The following is a 14246-nucleotide window of genomic DNA, read 5'->3' as shown; positions in this document are numbered from 1 at the left end:
GGGAGAACAGCCAGTGCTCTTAATACCTAAGCATCTTCCATACCCTGGTTCTTTGCTTTTATTCACTAGTATTAATTCTTTTTTTCATTTTTGTCAGTACCTTGTCCTGACTCTGTTAAAATACATGGAAATAACTGCCAAGAAGAGAGATGTGGGGTAGAGAAAATGAAGAGAGTGAGCTTTGGAGTATTTACAGTTAGCCTATCCCCTCTTTCTTATCTTTCTTTTCTTAACACACAACCTTTTCCTTTGACCTTAAATTTCTGAGTGTATTTTGTTTTTGCTTTCTAGGTGATGGGAATTGCAGTGATACTAGGGGCTTAGAAATCGCAATAAACCAACGTGTTGATGATGCACTCACTTCAAAACTTCCCATGTTTTACTTGGTCAACAGACCTCATATTAGCTTAGTACCCACTGCATATCCACTGCAAATAAACTTGGACCATAAATCACTCAGTTTGAACTGGGCACAAGGGGACAATTCTTTGGAGATCGTGGATGGCCTAAGTGGGAAGATCACTGAAAGGTTAGAATTACTACTTTCTCTAAAAACCACATATTAAGCAAAAGAAGGAATTTTATTGAAATTTTACTTGTAACAATTTTGTATATTATTAATGGGATTCTGAACAATTTGCATTGAGTGTGGCCAGGTTGCTGACATCATATTTATTATAAATCTCTGAATAATTCAAGCTTACAAAGTTATACAGCAAGTAGTGAAGCCAGCATTCAAACCCAAGGAATCTGGCTCTAAACCCTGTGTTAGATAAACCATTAGAGTCATAGAATTTGTCCTACCAAATCTAAATTTCTAAATCTGTGATTAGGAATCTGCATTTTTCACACTCAATCCCAAATATTATGATTCCATAAGTGTGAGAACTATTATAACATGTTACACCACTTTCTATTACAATCACCATGTAAGTTGCATGTGGCTTTTCAATATTTTATCTGGTCACCACTGTAGTAAGGATCAGAAACTGGAATTCTAATACAGACATTTTTACTTCCAAAGGCATTATTATTAACCACAATATTCTATGCCTTTTAGATATTTCTTTATAATGTTCCTGTAATTAATTATTGAATATATATATGTATATATACATACATACATACATACATACATACATACATATATATATATATATTTTAAATGAGCAGTGAGTAATGCTAAAGGTTTAATGCCCAGGGAGGAGAAGTGTTTTTTCTTTAGAATATAGCTATGATAAGTTATCTCACATCTAGTTTATAACCCTACACACATGTGTACACAAGCAACCCCAAATAAACCAGTATTCTTTTAGGGTGGCTTTTTCCCCCAAGTTTACACGCTTTAAATATCTTCCTTTTGGAAGGACATTTAATCAAAACAAATATAACTATTTCTTGGTATGAATATCATCAAGTATAATACTCTGGGTGTAATACCTAGGATAAAGTCAAGAATAATACAGACTAGCACAACAAATACATTGTCTGGGCTTTAGATTATAAATAGTTTCAACCTTACACATTCAAACAAATTATCAATATTTTAAAACTCATGATAATGGCATGACAAAATGGAATAAACAATGTTAAATTAGTTTAATTTCTTATTATGGTGTAGTGATAGCAAATAATTACAAATAAAGCAGTGGATATATCCAACTCAAGAATGAATTTTAGCCCCTAAGAATCAGCAAAGCAAAAAAAGCACAGTGTAGTGGTGCTAACACTGTAACCCTGGCCCCAGGAGGAAGAAGCAGGCAGGGTTCTGAGTTAGAGCAGCCTGGGCTTTTAAGAAGTATCTCAAAGACTCCATCAAAAGAGGACATATTTAAAGGCTGGGCTCACTTTCTAACCCTGGCTGGCCTGGGTTAGAGGCAATCCACTTGTCTATGCCTTTAGAGTGCTAAGATTAAAGGTGTGTGCCATCTTACCCAACTTCACCAAAAAATGTCCTAAGTATTTAATTGAGTTATATATATATAACTCAATTAAATGTGAGATATATATATATATATCTCACATTTTTATTATCCATTCTTCTGTTGGGGGGAGTTTAGGTTTAGGTTGTTCCCATTTCCTGACTGTTGTAAATAGAGCAGCAATGAACATGGCTGGCCAACATTCTGAGGAGTGGGAGGATATTAAGTCCTTTAGGAGTGATATGGCTAGTTCATATGGTAGAGTGATTGATGTTTGACAATTTTTCATACTGATTTCCAGAGTGGCTCCACCAATTTGCATTCCCATCAAAAGGTATTAAGCTTTCTGCTTTCTCCACAGTTTCACTAGTATTTGTTGTCAGTTGTTTTGTTTATATTAGCCATTCTGCCAGGAGTGAAAGGAAATCTCAAAGTTGTTTCAGTTTGCATTTTCCTATCTGCTCAGGCTACTATTTTTAAATTGAAAACTCCCTAACCCATTTTTAAAATTGGATCATTGTTTCCTTGATTCTTGTTCTTTTGTTGTTTGAGTTTTGTATATTCTGGATATTAATCCTTTGCTGATATATAGCTGGAAAAGATTCTCTCCAATTCTGTGGGTTTCTTCTTTAGTCACTTGATTGTTTCCTTATCTGTACAGAAACTTTTTAGTTTCACGAGGTCCCACTTGCCAGTTGTTCACTTTAATTTATCAGCAATTAGAATCTTATCAGAAAGTTATTTCCTGCACCAGTATTTTAGAGGGTACTGCCTATATTTTCTCTTGGCAGTTTTAATGTTTCAGGGTTCAAATTGAGATCTTTGACCCACCTGAATCTAACTTTTGTGCTGTGTGATAGATAAAGGTTTAACTTAGTTCTTCTACAAGTGGACATTCAGTTTTCCCAGCACCATTTATTGATAACAATGTCTTTTCTTCAGTATATATGTTTTGCCTCTTTGTCAGATGTCACAGGGTTGTAGTTAAAATATAACACATATATAATGAGGGTGATGAAAATAAGCTATTAGCTGGAAATGGTGACATGGGAGGGGCTGAAGGGAAGGAAAAGGGAGGCCATTTTATTTCAATTAAAAACATATTTTTAAACAAAAGCGACAAAGAACTGAGGTATTGAGGTCTGTGAGTTCGAGGTCAGCCTGGTCTACAGAATAAGTTCCAGGACAGTTGGGATTACATAGAGAAAACCTGTCTAGGGAAAGAAAAAAAGAAATGAGGTGAAAGAAGGAAAAGGGAGGAAAGGAGGAAGGGAAGAAAGAAGGAAGAAAGGAAAAGAAAAACAGGAATGAAGAAAAAAGAGCATGTATATGCTCATGCTGGATAGACGGCTTAATGGTTAGAAGTAGTTGCTGATTTTGCAGATGAGAGTTTGAGCTCAAGAACCCACATGGGGTATCTTAACTACCTGTAACTCCAATTCCAGAGGATTTGGCTCCCTCATATGAATTCCAAGGATACTTATCATGCACACGTACATGTATTCATATACATATTCAGACACACACATAAAAATAAAAATTTTAAGAGCATCCAGCTTGTGTGTGTGTGTGTGTGTGTGTGTGTGTGTGTGTGTGTGTGTGTGTGTGTGTTAAGACACGGAGGCTATATATAGCTCTATATAGGCTAGCATAATTTTTTTCAGTTATCTTGCCTAAGTGTTAAGGTTATAGGCATGAAGCAGCATACACACAAAACTTACAAAGAAAGCTTTCTGATAATGAAAACTGCACCAAAAAAATAGCAGCATATTAATAGTTAGATATTGTATACAATAGTACTAATTGAAGTTTTCCACAAGTGTAAACATGGTAGCAGAGGTGACACCAAATTATAAAGTCATATTTATCACCATTATTCCTATCATTATTCTACTAAAGCATATAGCAAAGATCTACTAAGGAGTAAAAGTGAAAAGGAGACTAGTAGATGGTTTGTTGAAAGATTCAAAAACATTATGATGATTGGTGATGAAATGGCAGGGTGATTGTTTACTGTTACTGCTGTTGCATAACATCATTATGTTGGATAAGAAAAAATGGAAACAAAATATGGTGGGGAGGAGATAAAACTAAACAAAATATGGTGGGGAGGAGATAAAACTATCACTGTTATCAGGAATTTTGCGATTGAACCCCATACCTCACAAACATTAGGCACATGTTATTCTGTGTGCCACAGTTCTACTGAAAATGTACCAACACTAGTAGATTTCATATACATGAGTACATGCTAACCTCAAAATTCTGTAATTTAAAGCAATAGTATAATCATTACTTATAAATAAATGTTTGGATCAGCTGAGTGGTTCTTCTGAGGGAGTTAGCACTCTCCCTCAGGATCAGTCAGATGTGGGTCAAATAAAAGTCACTTTGGTTGATCTCTTAGAGGAATAACTTTTTCTTTGCTCTTCAGTAAGCTACTCAGAGCACACTTACCTGAACATGAAGAAGCTTCAAGAGAAGAACACAGGCTTCCTCTGAAACCTAGACTTTGAACTTGCACAAGGCTAGCACAAATTCAAGGGGATGTATGACTCTGAAAAGCTACAGGGAAACCAGAAGAATGAAGGGTTTTTACAGTTTTAATCATCTGTCCCAAAATAGCCAATAAGTTATGATGGGAGGGAAAGGTTATTTAGTAAAAAGGCTTGTGATCTGTGAACCCACTTTTATTAAAAGAGATGAATAATTTATGAGCATGCACACACATACATGTATATGGATGGCTTTGAAGTAGTGTTTTCTAAATTAAAGTTTGCTTGCAGACAATGCACTGTACAATTTCAGGAGATGTGATACAGGTATCCACCCAGATAACCTACTGCTCTAGTCAGAATTCAGTAGCTGTTACCACTCCAACAGGTATTTCCACACCCCCTTTCAGTCAAACATGGGACAATAACTGCTTTGATTTGTATTATCATAGATTAATTATACTTCAAATGACAGCAATATTCAAATACAAATATTCTGTTTTAACCTTTGATGTAATACAGTAATAGGTTAAGTTAAATTAGCTTCCAACAGCATCTAAGTACTTCAGTTCCTTATATCTAAATTAAAGGTCCACTAAATGCATTCTTCTGCCTAATCGGGCTCATAAATATTTGTGAACTGTTATTTGATCCCTATAATTGCCAGCATAAATCATTAACTATGATTATTATGTGTTTCATTCATTTTGACTTTAGTTCCCCATTTAAAAGTGGTTTGTCAATGGCAAGTCGGCTTTGTAAGGCTGCAATGTTAAGTCGGTTTAATCTGCTTGCCAAGGAAGCTAAAACAGATGATTTACTCGAAGCGCGGACATACCATGCAGCCAAGGTAAGGTGACCATAGAAGTGAGTGTTGTTGGTTGTCTTTCACTCCTCTTACTCTTTTGTTTTTTGGGGGGCCCACCACCCAGTTCCTAAATAAGTACAACACACGCACACGCACGCACACACACACACAGGCTTATTCTTTCTTATAAGTGCCTGACCTTAACTTGGCTTGTTTCTTGCCAGCTTTTGTTAACTTAAATTTTCCCATCTACCTTTTGCATCTGGGATTTTTCCCCTTTCTTACTTCTGTATATCTTACTTTTACGCTTGTTCTTCAGCTGGCTGGGTAGCTGGCCCTTGGTGTCCTCCTCTCCTTGTTCTCTTGTTACTGCTTCTCCTATCCCTGATTTCTCCTCCTCTTTATACTCTCTGCCTGCCAGGCCTGCCTGTCCTTGTTCCTGCCTCGCTATTGGCGGTTCATCTCTATTAGACTACCAGGTGTTTTAGACAGGCGAAGTATCATAGCTTCACAGAGTTAAAGAAATGTAACATAAAGGAATACAACACATCTTTTCATCATTAAAACAAATGTTCCACTGTATAAACAAATGTAATACAACTTAAAATAATATTCCCCAACAGTACAGCTAAAGACAATAATACAATAGATCAATGGAGATAGCAAAAATTTGTTAAGTAGTTCTGAATATAACATATTATCAAACTTATTTTGACAATATTGCTTAACACCTTTTTTTGTTATACTAGAGAAACAAAGGTAATAAAACTTTTTACTCTGCAGGGCATTATTAACTATAGAATGTTAAGTCTTACAAATGGTACAATGCTCAAAATAAGTTTAACTCCAGACCCTAATTTGGACATGATTTAACAGACAATACAGATTTTTTTCTTTCTAAACAAATTTTTGGGGACAGGAGAGATATATTAATAGTTAAGATTGCTTGCACATGCAAAGCAAGCATTGAGCTAAAGTCACAGCACATACTGGATTTTATTTTTTTTTCTACTTTCATTTACTATGACATGTGCATGCTTCCATGTTATGATAGTATTGTATGAAAATCTCTTAATTTTTACCAGCACTAAAATTACCAAACCATACTTTTGAGATGCAAATCAGTAATACCAACTAAAAGCCTGTGTACATATTCCCACTTACAGTTGTACCCACTACAAGTCTGTGCACAAATTCCCACTTACAACTAAGTATAACTTTCTCTACATCATTGTTGTTTTCAGTGGTGTTAAGAATCACCAGGTCTTTTTGTAAAACCAAATATGAAAAACTGAAAGAAAATGTCAAAAACAGCCTTTCATATCTCTGGAAATGAATTAAATAAAGGTAGAAAATTCAAGTATCAAAACTATATATTGTTGAAAAGATGCTATGATTTTAAATAAGAAGAATAAGTTTATGTTCTTGCCTGAACTGTTTTCATTCTGTCTTCATGTCTCTAGTTTGAATGGTGGGGAGTGTAGTTTACCAGAAGTCACAGATTTACTGTCAGAGGGGATAGGCTTGATGTGAGACAGAGGATAACAATTTTTTTTCAACTTAGTCCAAACATGGTAGGAAATGAATATGAAAAGCTGGCGAGTTTACTGGCTCAAATTACAGTCCCTATTGGAGTCAGATGGTAAATCTGATTACCAAGATGATATGGGGAAGTTAAAAGACTGGAATAAATTTGAAATTCTATATTCTCTGGCTGATTGGAAAACTATAGAGTCATATAGAGGACACACAGGTTCAAGAAAAGCAGGCAAAGGATACTTGATATAGATTCAATATTAAATATACCTAGTTCTTCATGCAAGTTTGCCAGAAGAAGGCAGAAGCCTTGCAGGTCTACTGTGTTTGACTGCAATATCTGCTGTTACTAAATTATTTATCTCTAAGCTATAGAAACACAATAACCACTGTGTGAAAATAAAATAAGATCATAGCAGCTGTATACCTGATGAAGACAAATCTCACAGTAAAAGCATGAGAATTTAAAAATAAACCATAAACATCACAGAAAATACGTTCTGGCCACTGTGGCATTAAAATATCAATTATCAGTAGAGTGAAATCTGGGAAATTGTTATATATTTGGAAATTAACTTATGAATTACCAATAGTTTGTAGGAAAAACACTTTTAGAAAAGCTAAGAAATATCTTAGTGTTAAAAACACATATTAAAATTCATGGATGATTAAGAAATGGGGAAATTGTATAGATATAAATGCTTATATTAGGAAAGATTTCTAAAATCAGTTATTTAAGCTTCCAACTCAAGAAACTGATTAAAATAAAAGTGGGGAGGGTGAGGACACAAAAACAAATAAAGTGGAATAAATAATATGAATCAGAGTGGAAATCAATGAAATTTGAAACAAAAATTAATAGAAAAATAAATGAAATCTAAAATTGGTTCATTAAAAGAAATTAAATTTAATCTCTTAGTGATCAAAGGAGTATAAATGAATTACTGAAAACTGGAATGAAGAAAAGGCTCATCATTACAGATTCCAAGGAGCCATTGTGTAAGATTTCCAACAGCTGTGTGTTAATAAGTCAGATAAAATGGACATTATAGGCACAATGACAAAATCTAACTAAGAATAAATAGAGTATCCAGCTGTAACTTAATCAAATAGAGAAGTTGTGAATTGTTAACATGTTCTTTCCCATATAAAATACCAGACCCTGAATTCTACTATACATAACAAAAATTATATGAATCCTACAAAATCACTTTCAAATATAGAGAACATTTCCACAATTGTCTTACAACACCAAATGAGCAAACTAACCAAACTAACAAAAGCATCACAGAATGAAAATTATAATACAAATATAAATGTGAAAAGACCTCAAGATACTAAAACACATCCAGCAGCATATAGAGATCATAAGTATTCGACTCTATGTTCAAGATTTGTTATATCATGCTTACAAGGCTGATTTAACATCAGAAAATTATTTTTACATAATAACTGTATTACTAAGTTCAGATTTAAAGATTTCATATTTATCTTAAATATGTTCAAAATGCACTTGACAGTCTCCCCTTTTACAATAAAATGCTAAGAAATAGAAGTGAACTTCCCACACTTCAGAAAGGGAATCAACAGAGAACTGAACAGTGGAATTTTCATAATAGAAAAACACTGAAATAACCCTTCCCCACCCATGACTGGGAAAAAAGACAAGAATGTTCATCTGTCCTGATAGCCTTTAAAGCAAGAGACAATAACAATAGTACAGTTTAGAATGAATAATCTTAAGTATGTAGCAAGCCAAAGTAAAAGAATAAACAAGAGACAGATTGCAAAATAATAATAGTAATAATAACAACAACAGCAACGGTAATAATATTAATACAATGCTCAAAACAGGTAACAGAAATCTATTAGAGAAGCCCCTGTAAGATCATCACCTGGAGGACCCAATAGATTCCTAGGCAGAGAGAGCATAGGATGAGGTTTCCAAATAAAAGAACAAACAGAAACATGGAGCGTGTCTTCTTCCTCTGTGGGCTGCAAATGTCAGGAAATAACATTGCTAAGACTATAGGGTAGATTTCCTGGGTATCTGCTGGATAACTTGTTATTTGCTGTTACATCATATGTGAATTTAGGAATGCCTCAGTTAAGAACAATTTATTTATTTGTATGTATGTGTATATATATGAATCCTGTTGTATGTTGGTATCTGTGGAGACCAGGAGAGGGTGTCAGATCCGTTGGAGCTGGAGTTACAGGTGGCTATGAGCCACTTATGTGAGTGCTGGGAACCAAATGTCAGTCCTCTGGAAAAGCATCAAGTACTCTTAATTCTGAGCCATTGCTCCAGCTCCTGTATAAAAACAATATAAAAAAATAAATTATGTAATTACATCCTCAGAATGAATACTCCAAAAATCTATTTTAGAAAGCCATTTCACCCAACAGCAAATGCACAGGTACACACAGTAATAAATTTAACAAAAGAGCTATAAGACTTGAACACTAGAAATGATAAAATATTGCTGAGAGAAATAAATAAGATGTAAATAAATGAGAGGCTTGTAACAAATGCATGAATTGGAAATCTGAGTGTTATTAGGATGGCACATGTCTTCAAATTTAATCTACTGCTTCAGTGCAAAAATCAATGTTGCTGCAGACATTTGCATAGACAATGTGCTGGTTGTGAGGTTGGCAGCAAAATTCAAAAGTCATAGAAAATCAATGCAATTTTGAGCAAGAACAAAATTGGGGAACTTACGTGTTTCACAATTTAAGCTAGACATACCTTAGAAACTGTGTATTTGTTTTAAACACTACCAAGAGTCACACAGAGTTGCATGATCATGTGTGTAATAGTTAACGTTTTATAATACTGTAGCCTATTTAGTTGATAGCACCATTTCTTTAAAACAGTTTTCAAATATTTCTAAAAAGAACAACAAAAAATTAGTGAGTTGCTTTGTCAGTGAAGGACCTTACTTTCATATAGGTGGCTGCTGTTTATAAATAGGGCCTCAGTATATAACCCAGGCTATATATAACTCTCAGCAATCACCCTTCCTCCATTTCCCATGTGCTGGAATCACTACAGTTTCTCAAGAGAGCAGTGATATTTGTTACATTAATCCTTTCATGCAAGATTTCTGTATAGCATGTTTTATAGCATTTTAAGCCAAGTAGAACTTCATTCAAACCTTGCCACTGTTCGTCAAGTAAATTTAAGTAATATTCTAAATTCTTTGTTGTCATTTCAACACATTCACAGCCTCTACCCAGAATAGATCCTGCCTTAAGTAGTTGAGATACTGAGGCAGGAAGATCAAGAATTTGAGACCAGCCTGAGTTCCATGGAAGGATCTTGTCTCCAAACAACAAAAATACTTACATGCACGTTCAGTAAGCCATGCTGTCAGCAGATGTGTTTTCATCCAGACTTCACAGTTTCATTTATAAATCACAAGAAAAATAGATTTTGTGTGATTCTTTTTATGACCATAAGGATTCTAGGGTAGGAAACGAACATTGGCTTTCATTTATAGCCAGTATCTGCATTAGCCTTTAACAGAACAATCAGGTTAGCTTTTGAACTTCTCTTTAAGTCATCAATTACATGTTCTTCAAGATAAAGCCGATTACACTGAACACTGTAATTCAGTCACATTGGCTAGTTCTCCTAGGCAGGGCTGGGTAATTTCTTCAGCTTCCTAGTCAGCACTTGTTACACTTCGCTCTTTGATGGAGTCAGTTCTTTCCCTAAAGTTAATTGAACAGTTGTAGTCCAGAAGATGGAGCACACCATGTGCTATTGATCAGCTGGAAAAAATGAAGCCTCATACATTACAATGAGACTGAAAAATGGTACAGTCACTTTGGAAAACAATTTTGCTTCTCCCACCACACAAGGTAAACATACTTGCTATGTGACTCATCAGTGCCACTGGTATTTGCAAGAAACAAAACTTACATGAAAAACTGGAAACAATACAAATTCATAAGCAGATGAATGGACAGCTGTGATAGATTTATACAGTGGTATTAATCTAAAATAAAAAACTAACCATGACATATGGAATGGCATGAAATGGAAAATACTGTGTTAGTTTGACATAGCAGAGTGCTTACTGTATTAATCAACTTATATGAAACTTCCAGGAAAATAAATCTAGAGACCAGAAGATGTGTAGTTGCCTGAGGCTAGGGCCAAAAGTATGGGTACAGACTGAGTGCAGACAGGCACAATGGAATAGTTAGAGGTAGTGAAGTTTACTACTGGATTTTGGTAACATTTGCACATCTCAGTAACATTAACAAAGACCAGATTGTACACTTGCAGTGGGTGAGTTTCATAGTAAACCATAAAAGGTAGCTTTTTAAAGGTGTGTGTGTGTGTGTGTGTGTGTATGTGTGTGTGTGTGTGTGTATGGACACATGAAAATTATCTATAACTATAGGTCATACTTTTGTGTTTCTTTCAGTTTTTCTGTCATGAATTTGTTTACACTTTGTTTAAAATGTTGAATAAGCAAAATCTTGTTAGGCCTATTGGGAAATAATTGTTTTAAATTAGTACAGGAATTGAGAGCTTTTTCATTACGTTTTTAAAACATGACGTTTAACAGTATGGGGTTATTTACTTTGTATGCCAATTTGATTAATTTTCTCTCTCTAGTGTATGTCTGGACCCTATCAAGAAGCTAAAGCACTATTGAAGTCCTACTTGCAGCAGCATGGCTATGGCTCCTGGATTGTGAAGTCTCCCTGTATAGAGCAGTTTAGTATGTGAATTAGACAACACATTGTCATATTAAAAATCTTTTATTTTTGATGTGTTTGACTGGTAAAAATGTTTTAAAATATGGAAGCATCAGCCTTCACAGTAGAAGTCTTACAACAACAATGCCCAGATATTCCTAAAAATGTGTAAATATTCATGTCACCTTGTATTGAGACATCATGCACCTTTGCCTTTTATAAAGAGAATTACCTGATTAAACATGTAGACATTTCCATTTATTTTTATAGACATAAATCTATTATAGCCCTTATATAATTTAAGAAGCCACTAACTTTTTACAGTTGAAAAGAGAACTCATGTTCCTTTGTCTTTATTTTAAATTTATCCATACAGATGTAATATCCAGCATTGTACCTGGTATCCCACTATACGTTTTTATAATTAAAAGTGAAAGTCAAGAATAAAAGTAATACTAGCTTACTGATTAGTTTAGCAGGCATCTGAGTGTATGATCCATGCCAATTACCATGTTAGGTGATAGAAAACCAATAATTAGAATGTCAATCTGTGACTCAGGAGTTTATGAATATATTCCACATACAAATACCTAAAAATCCTAATCACATTAGTAAAAAATCTGATAAATGATTATGATTAACAGTTGATTTTCATATATTCTTTAAAAATGAGTTCCCATTTTAAGTGATCTATAGGATTTATTTTATATGGAAATAAAATATTGTTCAGCATCGTACATTTTTGTTTATACAGTAGTTAGATCAATGGGACAGCTTAATCCGTAGGTATTTTTAATGTAATTGTTTGTTCCATGCAGTATTTTTACTTTATTCCTTTTCAGGTAGAGCTTTATCAGGCATCATTGGTTCTCAGATGTGTCCCTCTTGTCTCATCCTATCTTTACTAAATGTATAAGTCCTACTCACCCTGCACAAGCTGTTGGCTCTGATGAGACCATTCTACTCTAAGTGTGTATTGAAACCATTCTGTAAAGACATTGATGTCTCTGGGTGGTCTAGACTCTATTTACTAGGTTGAACCATGGGAAATTGCATTTTAAAGTATAAAAATGATTAGAATATGGGCAGAAAGTTCAACATAACTATATTAACAAATTACATCTTAGCTGTATGATAGTTATGAATATTTTTGCGATTTCTTTAGTTGGCATTTCCTTGTAAATATTTTTTAATCTTGTTATAACCTGCTTTCTTTCAAGGAAAAATTTCAGCCTTTATTTCTTTTTCTACTTAATGGCAAAATTTCCTTTAAAAACTTGAAATGCTTCGCCTTCTCTTGGCCCCTCATATTTATAACATCTAGGAAAGCAGCAAATGGTTAGTCTCTAAAGTCTGTGTAGTCAAGGATCCTCGTTCTATCCTGCAGTGAGAATCAGTAAAAAAAAAAAAAAAAAAAAAAAAAAAAGTCTTCTCACTTTTCAGTTTTGAGGAAAAAATAAATATGACCCCATTGCTTCTCAGACAGAACTTACTTTTTAAGTTAAATATTACTTTCCGTTGTGCAGGAGGTGTGCACATGAGTGTAGGTACCCATAGAGTCTAGAAGAGGTCAGATCCCTTGGGGCTGGAGTTATAATTGATTGATAGCTGCCTGCTCTGGGTTCTTGGAATCAAATGCCCATCTTCTGCAAGACCAGTATACTTGTAACTGTTGAGCCTTCTCTTCATCCCTCATAGAACTTGTTACCCTGAACCTAGTCATTGAATGTTTCTAGATGCTATTTCTACACATTGGTATCTTGACTTAGAGAAAAGGAGTCTATGTCTTGATAGGGTACTAAGGGGAGACTTTCTAAGGGATAAGGAGAAGACAGTTGGTATAAGACAGTGAGTTAGGAGTGGAAGGAGGTGAACTTGAAGGCAGCATGGGCCCTTTGACTATATCTTCTATCTCAGGCTCCTACCATTCAAGAATGAAGTTTGTCTTTGTGGTTTTCATTCATCATTCAGAGATTACGGTTTGAGGACCCTGATTTCCTTAAAAAAAAAAAAACTCTACATTTTGCTCCTTTTCCTTGCAATCTGTTGAGATTTTCAAAATAGTTCACTTGAAGAAGCTTCTAAAATCAGACTTTTAAACTTCCACTCTTAAGTTTGTTTGAAACTCACTAACTAAAGCAGTTGATCTACAGCTAAGTCCTCCTTTAGCTCCATGGTTCTGCTGTCTGAGGCAAGCATTGAAAAATAGGTAACATTTGGCAGATGGAAATAGAAAATATGCATTCTGCATGGAAAACACCAAAGCAGTGATTATACAGTAAATGTTATGGCACTTGGGGACTAGCATACAGAACACTGGACGGGAAATTCAGAGTTAAATCTAGCAGACATGGAGAAAGAAGCTCTTGAAGGATTTATGTTAGGAAATGAAATGTTCAACATTTTTTCCCACTATGAAAATAAAAAGGTTTCAGGGTCTGGTTTATTTGAAAAAGGGTCTCATCTACAGGCTGGCTTTAAGCTTACAATATAGCTGAGGATGAACTCATCTGTGTGCCTCCACTTCTCAATTGTTGGGATTATATGTACACACCACCACACTTGGCTTATAGTGCTGAGAACTGAACCCAGTATTCCATTCATACTTGGCAAGCACTGTATCAACTGAGTACATCTCCATTCCTTCTTCATCTTAGAAATCATGAGAATTAAAAACAGTAGAGAATAATGAATGAGTCTCCTGTTAACCATCATCTTACTTTAACAGCTTTAAAATGTGGGTGACATTAGATCATTTAAACTTCC

General features: G+C 34.6%; 1 protein-coding gene across 1 annotated transcript in view; it reads left to right on the top strand.

Moving 5' to 3' along the window:
• Adad1 (adenosine deaminase domain containing 1) overlaps window positions 1–11553 on the top strand; it is a 34004-nt gene extending 22451 nt beyond the window's left edge. The window contains exons 10-12 of the mRNA XM_051185789.1: window positions 292–529; window positions 5135–5267; window positions 11398–11553. Of these exons, the coding sequence (XP_051041746.1) occupies window positions 292–529; window positions 5135–5267; window positions 11398–11511 (485 nt within the window). The 3' untranslated portion in view covers window positions 11512–11553. The remainder of the gene's footprint in view (window positions 1–291; window positions 530–5134; window positions 5268–11397) is intronic.
• The last annotated feature ends 2693 nt before the right edge of the window (window positions 11554–14246 follow it).

The sequence above is a fragment of the Phodopus roborovskii genome, unplaced genomic scaffold, assembly GCF_943737965.1.
Source record: "Phodopus roborovskii unplaced genomic scaffold, PHOROB, whole genome shotgun sequence".
Classification (NCBI taxonomy): domain Eukaryota; kingdom Metazoa; phylum Chordata; class Mammalia; order Rodentia; family Cricetidae; genus Phodopus; species Phodopus roborovskii.
Note: the sequence above shows the minus strand (reverse complement) of the source record. Positions and strands in the feature narration are given on the sequence as shown.